Genomic DNA, 22,361 nt, shown 5'->3' with positions numbered 1-22,361 from the left:
ACCACCCAAGGGCGAATCCAACCGAGCGACGCAATCAAGAAATTAAAGCCCAGTTGCGTCTATGACTCACCGATGATCATACCACCTGGGACACCCACATACCGGACGTGCTCTACTGTCTTCGACGTCGATGTAACGAGGCCACGGGCGAAGCACCAGCCACTCTCGTTCAGGGGCGGAACCTCCCACTACCGGGGCAGTTCCGCATCCCGCCATCGGACAACCGACCAGTTGACGAGTCACATGAGGCACGGGCGGCACGACTGTCAACTCTGCGCAACGCCGCACAACGCCGGCAGGCGGAATACCAGGTGCGGGTCACTCCCACGACCACGTCACCACCTCCACCACTGACCCCAGGTCAACTCGTATACGCCAGACTGCACCCACTCTCGTCAAGTGGCCGGAACTACTGCGCGGGGCTAGCCGCGAAATGGGTAGGACCAGTACCCGTGGTGCGCACCGCGGGCAACACGGCTGTGTACCTGAGGCTGCCCACCGGCAGAGTAGTTAAGTATCACCGGGATACAGTCAGGCTACCACGAGGGGAAGACGAGCCGGAAGACGGGACACCGGAAGCAGAACAGGAGACGACGGGGCAGGAGATCCAGGTGACCCCACCCACGGAGCACCGTTACACGTCAACGCCGGCAAGCGGCGGCTCCCCAGGATTCGCGGGATTTCCCTGCGACGCCGTAGTCACACCCATCCGGCCAACCGATACCGGAAGTCGCGCCAGGTGGCTGTTCTCTGAGAACACGGACGAGCCATTTCACGGGTTTGAAGGGGGCGAGCAGACAAGAGACGAGGGGCAGGACCGCTCCCCAATCCCTATTGTTTGGCAGCCGGACGAGGAAGGGACCCGGACGGACGACCCGCCGTGCGAAGAGTTTGAAGGGGGCGTACACTACTCGCTAGTAGAGTCCATGTGTCTTGACATAGTGAGGGAACTGACACCACCCCGCATTACAGTGGAGGAAATCATCGACACGGAAGGGGAGGAGCGGCGTGACGGAGAGAGAGGAGACAGAACACCAATACAACCTCCGGCCATGAGGAGAGGCGGCCCCGCCCAGGTGCTGCGTGACAGAAGCTTTCGGCGGACAACACACAAGAGGGATGACGTAGTCGCCAGTCACGCGGCGAACGTAAACACCGTACACCCGGGAGGGGACAACCAGGGTTGCCAACAGAACCAGCTACGAACCAGCACGGACGTAAACAATAACATTGCCACGTGCGCGAGGTAAACATTACCGACCACGCCTCTCAACCATCTGTCACTCGGCGCTGTCATATCGGCCTACTTTCGGGGGGGGGGGGGGGGGGGGGGGGGGGGGCAATTGACATCGTCCGGGCCTACGGCCCCCTGTAAGTCCGATATGCCACCGCCCAAACCCCATCCAGCCTCCATTCAAACCTTCCGCCTACCCGTGCGTACGTGTGCGTGCGTGTGTGCTCGCCCGGCAAGAGGGCGCTGTCCAGCCAGTGCGCCGCACTACTAAAAACATAAGTATATGTAATTGTGTTGTTTGTTTTTATATTCCCTAAGTGCAACGTGACGGCAGATCGGCCGGGAGGGTTTTATGTACTTTTATTTTTTAACTTATATATTAAAATATCATAGCGTTTCCGGACATTCCCGAGGAAACCCGAAGCCAGACAATAATTAAATTTAAATCTTAGTAATTATAATTTGTACAATCTTTTCAATTCATTCAAAAATTGTTACATAATTTTCAGTGCTTTCTCGTCATGTTAATTTAATTTCCCGTGGCACGAATTCTTTAATATCTGTTAACGGTAATTGTTTTCGGCGGGAGGACGCCATGTTCTCAGCCCAGTCTTCCGCCATCAACAACCGATAGCAGATGCATCAGCACTCCGGGGACCTCACTGCTTGTATTCTCTGCCAAGTAATTCTGTTAACTTTAATTTCATCTCAATCGCTTTCTTTTAGTCCTCGGAGCAGCTCTCGGTCGGGGGACTGCTTTATTAATTAATTTACGGCCAGTCTCGGTCTTTTATCTTGTACTACGTAATGCAATATGTGACCACGTGGTGGCTCATCACCTATAAACCGATTCGTGCCGCGGGCGTTTTGTATAGTTTCAACCGTGTACATGTGTGAGCGGAATTAGCGGAATAAATCAGGTGTGTGAATTTCACGTATTATTCCTTTATTTTCAATCTGTGTGACCACGTGGAGAGTGACGGCGTGTGGGACGACTGAGAGCCCACTTCGTAGGGATAAGCGTGCCCGACGCTGAGAGCGGGCAGGATTTAGTGCTAGATACTTTCAAGGGGGGATATCACGTCTCACATGGGCGACGTCACGCCCTGAGTTAGGAGTCTCACCGGGTCCACGTGCCGTACCACGTGGTGGCGCCCACTAACAATCCACCGTAAAGCCGACCGATCGACCCCCCCCACATGTCAGTATGAACGTTAAAATGAAATTACTGCAAAATACATACAGCAATAACAAATAACTGCTCTGATAACCTACTGTAGGCCAACTGTACTAAGCTTGTCGGAAGGACAGCAGAAGTTTTACTGTGGCATGAGAAAAATGTGCGGATTGGCACGGCACTGCAGCACAAGGAGTTATGCAAATATTGGGGAATGTACTAAGCGTATAAACTTTATGGTAGTGAAACTATACTGGAGTAGATTTTGTAAACTTGAATAATCATCAGATATAATCACAACTTAAAAAATACTTATTTCTTATTACTTAATACTTATTATTAGCCAGAGAAATTACGTTCGAACAAACATGGTGTCAAAGATATTTAACATTTTGTTGGTTCTCTAAAAAATTATAAACACGGCTCTATCTTTTAAGTATTTTTCAAACTAAAAGTTTCAGTCCAATTTATAAATTAATACCAAATTAACCTGAAAAATTTTAAAACATAAGAGCACATATATATAATATATATGTAATATAATGAGCAAAGCTATGCATGGTATGCTAGTTAAATGTATTAATTATATTATTCAATGGTAATGGTGAACTATTAGCATCACACCATATGTGGGCCCTACCCATAACATAATCTATGCCTTTAATAATTAAAATTAATTTAGTTGGTGATCTTGTTTATTTTATGTCATTACTATAATCATTAAATGACACAAATCAGTCTGTAAATACTTACTACAAACAAACCTTAACCTTACTGAGAAGTTTCAACATTTAAGATCTAACAGTAAAATTGAATCACAAAATTCTTTTTTTTCAACATGGCATCAAATATATGAAGGATAACATTTTGTTGTGTGTCTATAGTATGATGAATACTGTGCTATTTCTATATTTCAATGTTAACTAAGAGTTGTCAAATTTGTAATACCAGCATTTTAACATATTTAAGATGTCATATCTTTAATGACTATAAATCATATCAAAGTTGTACTATTATAAATTTTATTTCTTAATAACTATGTGTGGTGTAAATAGTACAATGTTCACAAAAACAATATTTACGACAATCACGCGGGTCCACCATATTTTAAAAATTAATGAGACCTTTGCAGATGGCAGCACCGTGTTTACACATTTCTGTTCCAACTGACTTCCGTTATATTCGTGAAATTACTCCTACCAAATGCTGTATACTGAAAGCTAAGATGTTACACAGCAAAAAATACAAGTGACTGCAGATTATTTGCTATTAACACTCAGGTCAAAGGTAGGCTTCAAAATGCTGCTCTCAAGTCACGAAAGTTTGCGATTCATTGTCGTGTTAAATGGAATACAAGCTCTACAGCATCAGGAGGTACATTATTGTTAACGTAGTTCTGCGAACTCTTGTGTGGCCTTAGGGAAAGTCCGAATAATCCACCACTACACTGTCTAGCCTAAGCTTGCTTCTACCAACTCACATTCCTTTATACTCCATGGACTCTACACAAGCATGCCATGCAAACTCTCTAAAAAAAAAACGACTAATAAAGGTATCTATTGAAAAAAAAACTATGAAGAAGAGAGATGTTTAGTGTTTTTGTTTCGACTTGTCTTTTATTTCACCCATGCTTCCCCCCCCCCCTTTTTTTCAATGTCCCACAAGTTATCTGCATCGACAAATAAAAAAATAGTTCATGAACTATTTCTGCTTAGCAGGAGGCTGTGAATTCAAAACAGATTCCTGCAATAGTCATGTAGTAGTGGACTTCCACAATTCGCCGCCAAGGATCGAGTGGATGCCCTAGTTCGGTTGCAGTTGTCGAATCGTCTGCAAGTGTCTGCCGGAGCACCGCAGCATCCTGCTGGAGACATAATTCCAGGAACAGCGAGCACCTGGGTGGGTCGCCAGGCGCGCGGAGACGTGCAGTCCCTGGTTCGACTCCGGGGAGGACGCCCAGGCGGCGAAGGGCCCCGTGGCGTTCAGCGACAGCCAGCCCTCGTGGGCGCAGGAGGTCTCCACAGAGTCCACCAGCCTCAGCTCCGTCCCGCTGGGAACAATGCAAGACGAGCCTCAATCGTGGAGCACACATTTGATCACAAGTTTCACGCAACTTTTGACCGAATCAATGCCCTTCTGTAATGTCTTATAGTGGCGTACACAATTGTGGAAATAAAAAAAAAGGTTTATTTTGTTTTAATTTATTTATTGGACTGAAACTTTTAGTTTGTAAAAAAAAAATAAGTGTACACGCTTTGCAAACATAAAGTAATTCGTATTAATTCTTTCGTGGGACGTTTGCTGTAGGCTGCGTCACCACGTGAGGAACGTGAACGTGGGAGCCTTCGCCCATGCTTAACCATCGACACGCTTAGTATCCTATGCAATGTAGTCACCACGTTAGTTCATATGGAAACGAACGGGACTCTATTCCCTGCGAGACGTAGCAGACGCACGTTGTTCGTGCGCCTTCTTTGGGACTTGGTCCGTATGCTCTTCTAGCGTTTTGTAATGTTAAGTACCTAGTGTGTGTTTTGACATCCTAAAGTGCTCTGCCGTGTTAAAGTGTTCATCGTGTACTACGTCACGAACTTCGCGTGTCAATCTGTAACCATTTACTGTGTCTCGCGGACCTCCACTCTGCGACATCTTAGAATTGTTAATCTCGAGTACCGATTCCTAACTGTAACGCTCATGTTCTATAAGTACGCAGAGCTCTGCTCCGGCACCGCAACACAACGTTGTTCTGTATCTTTTGTTCTTCATTTTGCGATTTCTGGCTCTCGCCATGTGGTCAGGAACCCTCATTGAGAACTCACCGGGCATAAACTTTCCTAACTTCGCCCACGGGACAGCCCAGCAGCTGACAGTATATATCATTGTAATATAATAGACCTAATCGTAGTTTACTTTCCAATAAACTGAAAGCCCTATACAGCATGTTTATACACCATTTTTAATTTATCATTTTCTTGATTTATTTTTAAAATAATTTATTATGATTTCTGTTTGGCATGTGGGAATCTTGGTTTTGCATCTTTGGTCTAAGTGTGATTTTAAACATCTATAATATATAGATAAACAAATAATTTATGGCCACCAGACACAATTAAAAAATAGACTTTTATATAATTCAGAACTAATAAAATTTCAATGTCTATGATTAATCAAATTTTTTGGGGCATCCATACTTATAAACATGTAATTACCAAAATGAATATCTAGGTACATTGAACTACCCATTATTATAGAGTTGAATACTTTATCAATGTTATACAATCCCTGACAAATGAACTGATACATATCTTAAAGATTCCAAAATGTTAATTCTTAAGTTATTTATGTTGATATTAGTTCATATGTTTTCAGTGATTAAATCCCAGGTCATTAAACAAACAGCAATCTGTTAGTACTACTGTACTTTTAATTATGTACTTTGATTTTATAACACAACACATTGATTTTATTGTGTATAGGCCCCAAAATTATGAAAACAAATTAGTGTATGATGTGCCACCTTGTGGTACTGTAATAACTATACAGCCCATATACATTTATATTTGCAAGAAACATACATTAAATAATTTAGTATTTACAGTGCATCAGTGCCACCAGTAAAATAAATAATTATTGAGGATTTCAAAAGAATAGGTAACAGTGCATTGAAACAAATGATGGTGTAATTTTTATATCTTGTTTGTAAAAGCAAGGATAACAAGTAATGTATTTCTTCACAAATATTCTTGAGCATGAGAACATACACAACTAGTATTCTATAGACAAGTTACACATGAAAGCTTTATTACCATATTCTTTAACCTTGCAAAAATACTCAACGTAGTTAATCTGAACTGTACCAGACTATATCTTACTAATTTGCTTGATGTATGTAGGGCACCTTTCATCTAAAAGTCTTTAAAAGAACTTGACAAACACAAGTTTTACAGTTTTCACTCAGTATAGAATAGTTACATGATTTATGTGACACAATAAGTAATTAGCACACAATTTACTTTATTTATAGGGTTAGTTTTGTCCGGCTAGTTAGCTCATCAGAGAACAGGAGGGCTTAATCAACAAGACCACTGAGGTCGAGAATGATTTAACTGATAATTATATGTTTATATAAAATAGTTCACTCTGAATACAAGCAATGAATGTTTGGGGGAAAAAAATCCAAAATATTTAAATAAAGTTTGAGTAACAGTATTTATGTTATTTAAGGCCTTGGCATCACTTACATTCTCAACAATAGGACATGTACTGTAGGAGTTTATTACAACTTACTGGTACTTTTATCACTTAAGTAGGACTCCTAAGTAATAAGGAATTGCCCTGTTTATATCAGTTTCTCATACTTAATAGTTTCAGTTAACCATCATTAGTGTGATGGATGCTAACTAGCTAACACCACCGATTTATCTTGTGATGACTTAATTACATCTTCCTGGTATGGTGTCTATTCACAGAACGTATTAAGTTAAAACTTTTAAATTTGCCATTAGGTATAATTTCTGATTGGCTGGCTGCTACACTGCCAAACTGTGTCACCAGTCATAGCAGATCCTGAAATCGAACATACTGAAATACAAATGTCAGAAAATTACTATTTTGAAAATAAAAATATTTGCCAATATTACTGTATCTTATATATAGTTCATTGTTGGAATCATTACACATTTCATTGACTCTTAGAGGGGTCTCGACAATTGGCTTATAAAATATCTGTAGTTATAGAGTCTGCAGGTCTATAGACATGTTTACTATTTCATGTATAATACTGCCGTAGGAAGTAGAGATAATAATTAAAAAGTCTACACTAAAAAAAAACTTGAATGCTTCAACTAAGTCCGTTTTGACACAGTAGTAAACAAATTATAGTCAATTAAGTTTGTTGATTAGCCTAAACCGTAAAGCAACTATGAGAAAGCCCTTAATCCAGGAACTCCTGAGATTAGTACAAATGAATTTAAATGTTGCAATAGCAAACAAATTTTAAATTGATAACAAATTAAACATTTACCACTAATAACCACATACTTACTTCTATTAGGTAAGTATGAAAATGAGAACTGAATGAATTTTAAACAAATTGGACTCTACATTTAACACTTGCACTTCACTTACATAAACGTACCGGATTACAAAGTAAACAAAATCCTAACAGTTTTTAGATGAAAGGTAATTCAAGGTGTCTTTCCTCAGACGGACGGCAACTCCGGCCCTCTGCTCAGGTCGACACCCCCCACTCCCCCGGCTCCAAGGGGATGGCGACGAACTTCCACTGCAATGGCTCCAAGTCCTCGACATAAGCCAGTCCGGTTTCATTTACATCACAGCTGATTGTCGCACGAATTACCGGTGTTACCTTACGGTTCAGTTCTTATGTGAAAACTGACTTTCAGTTGGTGGCACAATCTAAAGTATTCGTCAATAAAACTTTTTTCTCCTTCATTTATTCCTTCAAACTATTACAGTACCTACAGGTCAAAAGTTACAAAAGCGACGTACAAAAATTTTTGTGTTCTATACTGTTAAAGTTACATCTACGTGGAATTTTTTTTGTTTTTATAGAAAAGTGTGGTTTTCAGTTTGGTTATATAAAAAAAAAATCCGAAAAAATATCTAAAAAAAAAGCTGGGCACATTCATTGAAAAAAAATTAAAAAAAGAACACTCTTTTACATGATTTTTAAAAATTCATAACTTAACCATCGAGTAAGCTACAGAAGCCTGCTTTCTTCCTGGGCGTAGTTTATCTTGAGCAGAAGATGATCTACGCGCAGGAGGAAAGCAGGCTTCTGTAGCTTACTCGATAGTTAGGTTATAAATTTTTAAAAATCACGTAAAAGAGTGCTCTTTTTAAATTTTTTTTCTTCTTCAATAAATGTACCCGGCTTTTCTTTAGATATTTTTTCGGATTTTTTTTATTCAACCAAACTGACAACCATACTTTTCTATGAAAACAAAAAATTCCACGTAGATGTAACTTTAACAGTAAAGAACACAACAATTTTTGTATGTCGCAAAATGTGGTAATTTTGTAGTTACAAAAAAATCTTTAAAAATTAATAACACCTAAACTAAACATAGCCTACCATCGCAGCTGTAGGTATTCTTTACTTATATGTAAAAGAATATTTAAAAAATTTTTTTATATATTTCTCGGCAAAACTTTAGGTTCTATGTGCTATTTTATTATTTTACACATGAATAATAACTCTGAATAGTTGTTTACTGGAGTGTATAATGGTTTAGTTGTAGTTACTAAGAAACCACATTGGTGAACACTCTGAATTATTACTATACAATACTGGGAAATATACACTGAATCAATATGAATATTTATTTTTCGAATTGTTTCTGGGCGCCACTCTTATGTAACACTTAACTTCGCTATCAGGATAGGATACGTGTAGTGTAATACATAAGAGAAAAAAAAAATATAACACTTCAGATCTAGTAGTTTTTATGAGTGAAAACATGTAGTTTAGGGTCATTAAAAACAAACATATACACTGTGAAATAATAATAGAATGAAAATAGAATTAAACAAATAATCTTTAATACGACAAATATATATATAATTATTGGCTTGACCAGTGGTATACTCTTCTGTTTTTAAATAAACAGGAGATATGTTGCACACATGACAAATATAACAAAAGTTCATAAATTCAAATTATCGTGTCCGTTGCTCTCACTCATTAGATTGAAGTTAGTGTGTTAAAATATAGTTTATGATCATTGTCATTTAAATTTAAAATAGTGTACCTCGGCTGAATTCAGTGTGTAGGTATGGTAGAACATCATGAGAACTCAGTCTCATTTCACCTCTGGGTTAGAACTAGGAATGTGTAAAACAGAATAATAATTGGCTTAAAACTGTTTGTCTCTGCAGTGCTTTACTGAGTTCGACACAAAAATCAATGTTTATATACGTGTTGACAGGATCAAATACGTTTGCAGCAGGAAACAGTCTTTTCAAAGTAGCATTAATGAGTCGGTTTTACTCACGTTAATTTCACACCTAATTACACATCATGTAGGATGTGCCCTATATAAATTACATATAATTATGTTTAGACGGCGATTAAAAACATCCCTTCAACTGGATGATCTATTTAGCTCGGTGAATTATCGGATTTTCAAGGTGATTGCAACCCAGGCTGTCTAGCAAACGCCGTAGCCATTCCAAACTTTTTTCTTAATTTCTTAACGACGCTTAACTTAAGCAACTTGGCCTCTCATTGGCCGAGACACAAAGATCGTTGACTTAATTACCACATCAAAACAAAATACAGACATTCAACAATACATCTTAAAATACTAAAATGTCTCAAATTTAAAACGTGAATTTTCAACAATGAAAATTCTCTTATACAAATTACGTGCAAAAAGTTCAATTTGCCGTTTAAGTCATTAGTTCCCTAGAGGGGTCTTGTCAATTGAGGCTTCAAAGTCACTCGGGCTACGCTACGCCATAGAGTGTAGCACTCATAGATACGTCCAATAAGCAACAATAGAGCATAGACATGAAAATGTAAACAAATAATAATAATATAAAAATATTATTAATAATAAAAACAATACACTTTCTGTGCACGGAATAGTCATGTAACAGCACACACAGTGGTCTTAAACTTTTGACCGGTACTGTAGTATAAAAATCTTTGATTAGAATCAAATATAATATTTTTACTTTACTCACGATTCACAGCTCACAAAATAATATTAAGAACATGACGAATTGCTCCTCAAAAGGGCTCAGAACAAACTGTTTATTCCTAACAGTTGGTCGTCCGTTTATGTTATCAAGCTGCTAAATCTTTAACAAAAAAAAATGGTTCCCTCAAAACTAATGTCTACGGTAAAATCACAATATATACCATTAAAACACTTAAATCATTTTACATTTAAATTTAGAACACAAATTTACACTCATGTGAGTAGTATTAAAACTTGGTAAACCATCAAATCAAAACATACTGCAAAAATATAAGACACATTAAAACGAGACTTATTATTTGTAGTCAAGATCTTTAAGAAATATTTAACCAAAGAATAAACATATTAATTTGACACGAGATACAATACTGAATCATACTAAAATAAATGGGCATACGAAACAAAATTTTAAAACAAATACAATCATGCGACTGTGGGAAAAATACTCCTCACAACAATATCTTCATGAGTAATTTGTTTACATTGCTACTGCGTAGTAGTAATGTACAAGTTGAAAAAAAATAACCGGCCGAAGAAAACAAGCGATAGTTCAAGTGCGCGACAGCAGGCGAGTTGATAGCCACACTAGACCACGGATTTCTCCAACGTAGATATTGCTGTTTATCGAATCAAAAATAAAATAAAATAAAATAAAATAAAGATTAATTTACAAGCTAGAACTATAAGTACAATTGCCTCTTATTAAAGATACGTGTTTTTTTTCTTCTTCTTTTTTTTACATTTGAACATTCAAAATTTGACAGTTATTTTTATACAATATTCAAGAACATGTAAAAAAAAAAAAAAAGATACCGTATCCTCAACAAAGTGAATATTTCATAATACACACACTCGGAGCACCTGGCTGCGGTAGGTTCATTCAATCTTTCCCAGAAGGTATATTTTCCTCCCACCTCCCCGGTGTTGTGTAAGGTGTGTGGGGGTGGGGGTGGGGGTGGAGTGACGTGTCCAGGTGGCGCCCGGGAAGGGACCACCGAGGCTGCAGCCAGGTAGGCAGGAAGCAAGGGCCCTCCCGCAGTCCAGAGACAAAGGGGCTGGCCAGTTTTTGCCCGCGTCTTGTTTACCTGGCCCGGATTCCAATGCCGGACCCTCCTCCCCCCCCTCCTGACCAAGTACCCCTCCCAGCACCCCCTCCCCCCTTCCAGGGACCGTAATGAGCTCATTCCGCGGGCTAGCCCCTCTCAGGGGGAGGCACTCACAGAGTCTAGTCTCTGCTCAGACATTCCACGCGAGCTTCTGGGAGACCCACGCCCGGGCCAACACGCCTCAATCACACGTTCACATCACTGCCCGCGAGATCCCAGTGGAGGAACACGTGTTCACTGTCTGGTAGGTGCGCGCAAACTGGGTTGGCAACAAGTACGTACATTCCGCCCGCGTCTGTATCAGCAAATTATCATTCGTGTGCAAGTTTTGATCGCACACGCATATTTTATATATCTTAGTTAATGTAAAACCAATTTTTCCTGATATAATATTCACGCCGGAGGCTCATTTTGCTTTTCCCAAACCCTCTTAAATGTGGAAAATTTGATACGAAATACTGTAAACGTCATTGGCGGACGCGATATAACATCATCATCTTTATTATTCTACTATAAAAATTTCACATTCATTGTTCTACTTCCATTTTATTATTTGTGGTTACTTCTTGGAAAACAAATCATAGCCGGCAAAAATGGAAAGCATTATTTAAGTTAATGTAAGTACAATTATTTGACGATTCGGGGACTGCTTTTTTCATAGGATTCGGATTAGTGACCTTTGATCTTGACGTCATTAAATTCCCCGATATTTTTCCCAATTTCCTCTAAATTCTATTTCCCTCGAATATCCCTCAAAAATTACTTTCCCCTCAAAATTTCCCTATTAAATCTTCTCCATCCATCAGTTTCCTAAGTAGCCATTTATATCAAACAGAGGTTTGGTCTTCCTCTACCAGCCACCAATAGCCACTAAGAGGAATGGAATATGCAATCTGACTGGTCAGTTCATGCAGAGCATATTTGTTTCAGTGGTGTCCATAATATTGTTATTGTTAAATTATCTGTAAATGTTACAGGTATGGTACTGTGTAAACTTTTGACCTATGAAATCACCACCGCCATTTTGAATTACGCAATCGTGTGACTTTTAACCTGACATTACCCAGCAACTTGGTTTATGTCATCATGTAACCTATGATCCATGATAATACTGCCACCATTTTGGATTATGTCACCATATGACTTTTAACCTATGTCACCACTGACAGGTGAAGTGGCTTGAGGCTTCGGATTTAGGATGTTCTCAAGCTTATATTGAAATATTTGGTTCCATTGCGGTTCAATGAAAAGGTGTGTTGAGAGTAGGGGCGAAAAAGCACATGACTGACTGATCAGGCACACTCTAGTCACCGTGGTTACAGACTAGTGGAGCGCTGGTAGGGCGGCACTCACCCTTTGCTGACGGAGGTGAGCTGGTAGAGGGACAGCGTGAAGCTGACGTCAGCACCCAGCTCGCTGGCCGTCTGGTAGAGTCGCAGCTCGGAGCCCACGATGGTCTCTCCCGCGGGCACCTCCGACACGTCGAACCACAGCCTCTTGCCTCGCTCGTGGCGGGCCGCGCCGGCGTGGTGGCCTGCAACCACAGCAGGTAGCATACATGGAGGCCTGCAACCACAGCAGGTAGCACACATGGAGGCCTGCATGGACAACAGCCAGTACACATGGTGGCCTGCAATCACATGGTGACCTCCTCAGACATGACATGGTATACATGGAGGCCTGCAATGACAACAGCCAGTATACATGGTGGCCTGCAATCACGTAGTGGCCTCCTCAGACATGACATGGTATACATGGAGGCCTGCAATGACAACAGCCAGTATACATGGTGGCCTGCAATCACATGGTGACCTCCTCAGACATGACATGGTATACATGGAGGCCTGCAATGACAACAGCCAGTATACATGGTGGCCTGCAATCACAGGGTGACCTCCTCAGACATGACATGGTATACATGGAGGCCTGCAATGACAACAGCCAGTATACATGGTGGCCTGCAACCACGTGGTGGCCTCCTCAGACATGACATGGTATACATGGAGGCCTGCATGGACAACAGCCAGTATACATGGTGGCCTGCAATCACATGGTGACCTCCTCAGACATGACATGGTATACATGGAGGCCTGCAATGACAACAGCCAGTATACATGGTGGCCTGCAATCACATGGTGACCTCCTCAGACATGACATGGTATACATGGAGGCCTGCAATGACAACAGCCAGTATACATGGTGGCCTGCAATCACATGGTGACCTCCTCAGACATGACATGGTATACATGGAGGCCTGCAATGACAACAGCCAGTATACATGGTGGCCTGCAATCACATGGTGACCTCCTCAGACATGACATGGTATACATGGAGGCCTGCAATGACAACAGCCAGTATACATGGTGGCCTGCAACCACGTGGTGGCCTCCTCAGACATGACATGGTATACATGGAGGCCTGCATGGACAACAGCCAGTATACATGGTGGCCTGCAATCACATGGTGACCTCCTCAGACATGACATGGTATACATGGAGGCCTGCAATGACAACAGCCAGTATACATGGTGGCCTGCATGGACAAGAGATAGTATACATGGTTGCCTGCATGGACAAGATATAGTATACATGGTGGCCTGCAGGGACAAGAGATAGTATACATGGTGGCCTGCACAGACATGAGATAGTATACATAGAGGCTTGCAATGACCATCTAGTTTAATGGTGACATGCAATGACAAGGGCTAGAATACATGGTGGCATATATAGACAAAAGATAGTATGTATGGTATCAAGGCCGTATTTACGCGCAGGCTATCTAGGCTGTAGCCTATGGGCCCGAACCACAAATGGGGGCCCGCACCACACGACACAAAAAAAAAATTATACTGCGATGTGGATCTTCTTATATTCTTAAAATACGTGTCGACATAGTGTCCAGTTGTTTTGTGTGGATTAATTGCGCCGAATTAAACTCTTCTGTGGAAAGCTGATATATGAGTTGTGTCAGCATTTAGAAATTTTCGATTATTTTCATTGGATTTGGTGTCACTTAATTCCTTAACCACTAAATACTGTTTAGTTAAATCATCTAGTTTAATAATAAACTTTTTTTTTTCAAAATAGAAAATTCATCAAAAATATGAGTTTTGTAGGTCAATTAAAATAAACTACCCACCCAGACCATGGCAAGAGGCACCCACTGTTTCCCTGGAAGGGGATACTCAATATACCCCCCCCCCCCTTTACCCTTTAGAGAGGCCCGCACCAAAGACTCAGCCAGGGGCCCACAGGCAGTAAATCCGGCCCTGTATGGTAGCCTGCATGGACAAAATAGTACACGTTAAGACCTGCAATAAAAAAAGGTAATATTAATGTTGGCTTGCAATCACAAGGGCTATTACACATGGTTGCCTGTAGCATACTTGGTATACTCTAGTATACTTGGTGGCTTGCCCGTCGACAAGGTTTCTTTTTAACAGTGACACTTACTGTCATGACTGGCTAACTCCTAAACTAAACACATGAGGCATGTCATAATGCCCACGTGTTTGATAACTCTCACGGTTAGGCGTAAGGCTCGATATTCGGCTTCACATTCAATTGGTTGCACACTATTTGGAGGATTTTCATGTCCAAAGTAAGTGAACTCAGTGTAGTAGTAAATTTATGATCCCTGAATAATTTGTAACCGGTGTTTCTTCTTAAATTGAAGGTGAACATTTTTAACAGTGCAGTAGAGCAAGGTTGGGAAACAGTAGGGTATGTTAGTGCGCGAGAGACATTATGTATGTACTTCTCTGCGAGATCTATTCTGGGCGGTGCGAAGTGTGTCGGGGGCGCTGCTGGTTCGTAACCCGAACGAGCAACGGACGCATCAGACGAATTGACGTCACTTTTTTTAACGGCGCCGGCGAGCGTCTGTCTGCCGCGACGCGCCAGATACAAACAATTGTCGCCGCGACCTCCCCGGGCGACCTTTGCAAACGAAACGAGAGAAACTGAACCTCGCCTTGCACACGCCTTGACCTTACAACGCCCAGCTTACTTCTTTTTTTTTCCTTTTTCAATTTGATTTATTTTCGTCGACGGCGAGTCTCTAGACTTGAAGACTCTCTACACCAGCGATGGCCAACTTCGCTCTTTCCGAGGGCCAGATATATTTTTTTTGACGTGAAAACGTCTAATAAATCGATGAACGCCGGCTGCACGCACGAAAAAGTGTCCCATTACGCACATTGTCGCGTTATGCTGTGTCTCGTTACGCTGTGTCCCGTTACGCTCATTGTACGCTTGCGCCGCATCTATCTCTCTTCCACTCGATTGGAACAACCATCGATTTGACTTTTTCGAGGCACATTAAACTTAAACACTCCAATTCGTTTCCTACTTTTCCTATCATCGTCCTAATCCGTAACAGAATAACACAGATTGGAAGAAGTTAAATAGCAAACATGTATAAAAGTTATGGTTTAAATAATCTCTTCGTTAAAGTAATAAACATATTTGAATTAATGAGTGCAAATAAAAGTAAATTTATCAATTAAATTGTAGATTTCATTTCACTCATTCTTTGTATCTATACAAAATAGTGATAATTCAATAAAAATGATTCAATTTTATTCATAAAAGTATGCAATCATTTCATCAATGTTTTCTTATGACGTTGTCACGTTAAACTATCGTCCGTAAACCGACTTTACAGACAACTAATTTTTTTAACTTACCAAAGGAGACGACACACACACATTTACAAAAATTGTTTGAATGTCTTATTATTAGGTACGTAGATACAGCGTCAATCATGTGTTCAAATTTTAAAAAAAAGTCTCTCCAACATTGCAAACATAGCTACGGTTTCTGTGTGGCCTCGGCGCAAGTCGTAAGTCGATCGGAAAACTTCGGCTGTAGGTTCATCATGAAAATACAAGTCAAAAACATACACAACTTATTGTATAAAGTTCTTACCAAGGCTGGGAGCTGGAGCTGAACAATGTTTTTACTGCATATAATAAATAAGCTAGTAAGTATTTATTACAATGTGCCAAGCAAATATTTGATGCAAAATACCATGACTTTTCCAGGTTTGGAAAAATACTTTCCTGATCACTGATATTATTAATTTAGTCGCCAATAACTATCAAAAATTCAAATTAAAAATCGCGACTCGTATGCTTACCCCAATTTACTATAGCAGTATGTAATTATAATTTTTTATATCGAATTACTGTCGAAAGCTCAAGTCAATGCGTGTGGTCGAAGTGTTGATATATGAGCAAAAATGAATGGGAGGAAAACATTTTGTAACGCTTAGATACGGGTTGGGATAGGGGGAAGAAAGGAACCAGTAAAAAAAAGTCTCTGCCATAACTTGTAATTTTCCTATACCCTCGTAATTAATAATTGCCTTAAAAAAATTTCTGAGAACCTAAGAAGTTCCCTGATTTTTTCCTGAATTTTCCAGATTATCCCTGTTGCACAGTTAAAAATAATCCAGATGCCCAAGAGTTCCATCTTAAATACTTCATCTATTTTATGCAATGAAAATGTTGTTCAGCCGCAACTTAATAGGCGTATTTAAGACTTGGGACGCACTTAAGACAGTAAGTATTCTCATCTTTTTGAATCATTTTTTCGTGATGATCCTGTAGCCGCAGTTTGTAGGTCGACTTGTGACTCCGAGGGAAGCAGAAGTGCCTCACTGCCTCAGTTAACTGACAATGTCGAAAGCCAGTTTATGTAAACACTCCTGGGAGCCATGCTCCATGTTTACTTCCCCTGCCAGAGACGTGACTAGACCAGTCTCCGCTCAGGGCAAGAACTCATCTTGGCACCCCCCGATTTTTTTTTTCTCTTAAATCAACCAAACCAAAAACTTTGCCGACAACACCTCATATCGCCACCACAGATTCATTCCACTACACTTTTCCAAACGTATGTGCAATTTAACTTAGATGGTGATTTATTTTCAGTCATTTCATTTTTAATACATCGCAAGTTCGACAGTACGCGAAAAATGCCAGTTTTTTTAAATATTTGACGATATACATGTATGCATCCTTCAATAAAAACAATCCAGTTCATCTAACCTCCAACATTCAAGCAGATATATCTAGTAAAAGTTACTCTGGCAGATTAGCCCCCCCCCCCCCCCCCCCAAATGTGGTGCCCTGGACACAAGCCACGTTTGCCCCCCCCTCCCCCGGCAGGTTACGTCACTGTCCGCTGCACGTCAGGATTAAAGGTGTCATGGGCACCTAATCACACCTGTTCTAATTATAATTCGTACATTTGAGCAGGTGAAGTTACAAACAAGTGAAAATGGCGAACTGTGAACCTAATCAATTAAACATACATTTTTCTTTGATTTTGAATAAAAACCTATTTGAGTTTAAAACGTTTTCAAACATTAGTTGTTTTTCATTGTAACTTAATAATCTGTATCATAATTAATTCTGCTGCCGATATAATGATCATCACCTTCTAAATTATTGTTTCCTGCATTTAACTAAGGCTTAAGAGAAACCCTCAAGTCAGTAAGAAACAAAATTATATACTTACCATTTTCGCACCGAAACTCATAAACTGTAGTTTAACTGCGTGCAGTGCATTGTTTAAAGTGGGCGAGACTATACAGTTATAGACGGAGTTCCCGAGCACACATACGGTGTGGAGAGCTTCAGAAGAAACCACGCTATTTGAAAACTGTTCAGGATATCCGAGTGGTGTCTGTTTATGAGAAAAACACCTTAAAATGCACTGAGGGCGGGTGGTTGGTTCTGTTTCCGTATTTCGTTTTTAAACCGCATTTTTAGGAGAGTGAGAAAGGGCTAAAACGCGAGTTTTCAGAGTTATTTTTTAGAAATGAAACACGCCCGGCACAGATTCTTGAAAGCACCCCAGGACCTTGCCTTACGCCTTTATCTTCATTTCTACACCATAATAATGTTATGAATACCGCTCAAATTGTCCTATGCATGACGAGAAGGGGCGACTGAATTGTTGCCCATTGGAAGGGCAGCCCTTCAGGATTTTTCTAACAGTAGTGTTTTTGAAAGGTTGTCTGAATTGTTGCCTCTTGGAAGGGCAGCCCATCAGGATTTTTCTAACAGTAGTGTTTTTGAAAGGTTGTCTGAATTGTTGCCCCTTTGAAGGGCAGCCCATCAGGATTTTTCTGATAGTGGTGTTTTTGAAAGCTTGTCTGAATTGTTGCCCCTTGGATGGGCAGCCCTTCAGGAATTTTCTGACAGTGGTTAGTTTAGGTTAGGTTAGGTTAGGTTAGGTTAGGTCACTTTACAAACTAAGGGCTGCCCATCCAAGGGGCAACAATTCAGACAACCTTTAAAAAACACCACTGTCAGAAAAATCCTGATGGGCTGCCCTTCCAAAGGGCAAGTTTTCAGGATTATTTAAACACTTAAAGAAACATGTTTTCAGAAATTGGATGGGCTGCCCTTCCAGTCGCTGTACAAACAAACCATTGCCAGAAAAATCCTGAAGGGCTGCCCATCCAAGGGGAAACAATTCAGCTCCCCCGACGAGAAGACAGCGCGCCAGTCCAGAGACTAGCGCTTTAAAGGCGACACCGCGCTGGAAGCACCGGTGAGAGACGCACTTATCGTCCCGCCTCACCAACGCAGATGCACCCCTGACGTAAGACGGCTGGCCAACTGCCAGCACATACTGACACCCACAGATCAAAGAGTTCGCGACCCGCCTGTAAACAGATGTATTCTGCAACGTTTATCTGCGCACCAGATGCTCCTTATCGGTCACTTTAACAAGAAACAGACAACTGCGCTCGTCAAGAGAGGGATAAGAGGACGGGAAACCCCTGGGGAGGGGGAAGGGAGTAAGCAGTTCAGCACTACGGCCAAGCAGACGTATAGTGTAAACGTAAAGTGCTCTCTCAGTGACCCGTCAACAATCCGAGCGATCCACGGTCTCTGATGATGCGTTCCCGTAAAACCAAGGCACACATTCACTTGTCTGCTGCACCTGTTTCACGTGATACAGCACTGCGAACAGCGTGATTATTATTTTTATTTTGGCCTTCCTCGAAAGTTTTAGACACGATGAAGATTACTAAAAATGTGTATTAATGGGATTTTCATACATTTATTGGCTCAAACCTTTTATTTCAAATCTAAACACTGTTTTTTTTTTGTTCGGGATTTTCGTTTATAAAAACAAATTCTTCAAAATTGTGCCCAAGACGACACAAAAAAATATATTATAAAGGTTTGTTGGGAAACATTACTTTCGGGTGATTTTAAGTCTGTGTTACCTACTCAAAACGCTTTCTGATAGGCGAATATTGTTTTTGACTTCAGATGCACAGTTTAGTTCGTCGGCTCTAATCAGACCTTAAGGTGATACACCCCTCCCTCTATTGGGAACAAAATTCTGTTTTCATTTTATAGCCCCTTAAACTTAACGGAATGATCTGAATTCCATTGAAAGTGCCAAGTTGAGAGGGTTGTAAAATAAACACAAAACACGTGTAACTCTTATGTTGATATGCTGAATTGTACTCGAGAAAGCGTACGTTATTGTAAGGTACCACTCTATTCAGTTAAAAAAAATATTGTGCCCTTAAATTTGGCGATAACAACGTAATTTCGATTACATGTGTAAAGTTCAGATGCTTCAGGGCAGTCTTATTTTATTGTTATCTACTTTTTATTAGGTACAAATGCTTTTTATCAACATATATATATTTTTTTTAATCTGGAGTTAAATTTTTCATCATGTATTTTCTGTTGTTGCATGGTACAATAATTAAGGTACATGTTTTGATCCGAAGCAGGGATTCGAAGCTAACTTCATCTCAGTGTTCGGAGCAGGAGGGAATACAACCACTACAAAAACTGTGCGGTTGAGAAATGCCAACATCAAAATTTAAGTTTTTGATATGAGGAAAAAATAAATTTACTAAACATAAAATAAATAATATTTAAGAAACATTCTTAGTTCAGAATTTTATGGAATGGTGAATTAACGGAGTGGCGTATTGATCACAATAGCAAATACTTTGGAATAATTTTTGCCAATTATACATTATTTTGGTAGCAATGAAATTAAGCATGGCCGCAAAGCAAAATATTGCATGTGCTTTGCTCGTGAGTATTTATTGCAACAGAAACTTAAGTTATGATTTTCAGCGCTCAAACTTTGCGAATAAGCAGGTTTCAATATTTGAAATAAAAGAAAAAAAAAGCTTTTTAACATAGTGTTTTTATCGTTCCGTATTAAAAAAAAATCAACTTAAAACATAATACGGTTGATACTCCTTGCAAGGAACAGCAACCAAAATAATTTAAGGTTGCCAACATTTTCTTTCCAAAAGTTAACGACTTTCAGGTTGTTAGGTTGCCTCTAAATCCCGCACAGTTCTGGGATTACCGAAGAAAACAAGAGCGTTAAGCCCTTTTAACAATACCGCGACGCGATTTGACGTGACGTCATACCAAACCGGCCAATCACAACTACATCGCCCGCGATGCGCGACAGCTCACTTGGCGACGAGGCTGTTTCGTCGCTTCGGCGATGTCGCTAATGACGTCAGAAATAACAACCAATCAGAAACAAGATTGTGGTAAAGAAGAAGAAGAACTGAAAACAAGAGGTAAGAAACGATGTATTGATGCATCTAAGTAATGTTAGTAAACAACACGTGGATTTTGTTCAATTGAAATGAGTTTTGAAGAGCGTCTGATTGATGAAGTTCAGAAAAAGCCATGTTTGTACGATGTTTCTAGTAACAAATATTTTAATCAGAAGGAGAAAAATAATGCTTGGTTAGAAATATATTATGGGCTTCGCGATTACTATCCATAAATAAATGCTTCTACCAGTCAGTCAGTGTACAAATATAATAACAACAATCTGAATATTACCGACAAAAACTTTTGTTTACAACCATGTTGTAAAATATCCCTAGCCGAGTGCAGGCTGGTTCGGTTTTTTTCGCCAGCTGCATGGCGATCGTATCGCGCTATTATGAAGTGCACTAGCTGGCGACATATATTTACGTCGCTGCCTTCGCTACATCGCGTCGCCAGATCGCGTCGCATCGCGGTATTGTGAAAAAGCCTTTAGTTGTAGCCTTAGGACGATTCAAAATGGTGCGGTCCGGTCCGGATATCATTTCGGTGGACAAAGTTTTCCCGAAATCACCCCGTGTGCAGTACATCTGTTATAATCATGGACGGCGCTGGGAAGGGCACCCACCTCGGGCGACGAAGCTGACGACGGCGTCGCTGCGGTCGACGGCCAGGCGGTCGGCGGGGGCCAGGCCGGGCGCGCCCCGCAGGCTCCTGTAGTCGTACACGGCGAGCAGGAACCTGGAGGCGGAGCCGGTGAGGTTGGCGCGGCGAGGCACGCGAGGCCTCGCCCTCAGCCCCAGCAGGCCGAGCAGCTCCCTCTCCAGCAGCCGCTTGTCGCTGGGGCTGAGCGCGCGCTGCATCACCGTGCGCGCGGCGCCGTCGTCGGCGTAGAAGCCAGACAGCGCCGCGCCGCAGCCCGCCGCCAGCAGCACCATTACCACCGCCGCGCCACGGAGCAGCCAGCACCACATCCTCGCTCCCTGCCGGCCCGCGCGAGACTGAGCCGCCGGTCGGGCTGCGCGCGCAGTCTGCCCCGCGCGCATGCGCACGGCGGGGTCTGCACCCCTGCGCTCTGCGACCGAGCATTGTTGCCGCTACCTGCAGTTGTCCATCCTCCATCCCTCACCAGTCTTCCAACCGTCAACGCCACGCAGCAGCCGAGCGGTTTTCGCGACTTCATCCGTTCTCTAAATGATCCATGCAGTGACGAATTTTTATTTAAAACAATTTTTTTTTGGACATACACGACATTCCATTTTCGCTAATGTTCGTTCGTTCAAAATATTAAATCTCCGAAAGTTCTTTACCAATTGACACAACTTTGCATTCGAAAACGCGCATGTTTTAATATACATTTCACACCTATGACAGGTAAAATAAAAGATAGGTAAAATTATATATAAATGAATGTTTGTGTTCGTTTTCTGTTTTGTAAAAACATAGATAGGAAGATATAGATAGAGAGAGGTACAGAGAGAGAGTGTGTGTGTGGATATATAGAGAGGTAGAAAGATACAGATAGGAATATAGAATTAGCTATAGATAGAAA

General features: G+C 41.0%; 2 protein-coding genes across 3 annotated transcripts in view; one reads left to right on the top strand and one right to left on the bottom strand.

Moving 5' to 3' along the window:
• LOC134533288 (puromycin-sensitive aminopeptidase) overlaps positions 1–4,600 on the top strand; it is a 72,747-nt gene extending 68,147 nt beyond the window's left edge. The window contains exon 14 of the mRNA XM_063370757.1: positions 4,294–4,600. The gene's annotated coding sequence lies outside the window, so the exon portion shown is untranslated. The remainder of the gene's footprint in view (positions 1–4,293) is intronic.
• LOC134533324 (protein 60A-like) overlaps positions 1–21,806 on the bottom strand; it is a 53,433-nt gene extending 31,627 nt beyond the window's left edge. Inside the window, exons 1-3 of one of the 2 annotated variants that reach the window (XM_063370840.1) lie at positions 21,438–21,806; positions 12,598–12,778; positions 4,307–4,461 (exon numbers count right to left, since the gene is read on the bottom strand). In XM_063370840.1, coding sequence (XP_063226910.1) covers positions 4,307–4,461; positions 12,598–12,778; positions 21,438–21,783 — 682 coding nt within the window. In that variant the 5' untranslated portion in view covers positions 21,784–21,806. The remainder of the gene's footprint in view (positions 1–4,306; positions 4,462–12,597; positions 12,779–21,437) is intronic. The other variant, XM_063370831.1, reaches the window with a different exon arrangement.
• Positions 21,807–22,361: the final 555 nt, after the last annotated feature.

The sequence above is a fragment of the Bacillus rossius genome, chromosome 1 (genome assembly GCF_032445375.1).
Source record: "Bacillus rossius redtenbacheri isolate Brsri chromosome 1, Brsri_v3, whole genome shotgun sequence".
Lineage (NCBI taxonomy): Eukaryota > Metazoa > Arthropoda > Insecta > Phasmatodea > Bacillidae > Bacillus > Bacillus rossius.
This window is presented reverse-complemented; position numbering and strand designations above follow the sequence as displayed.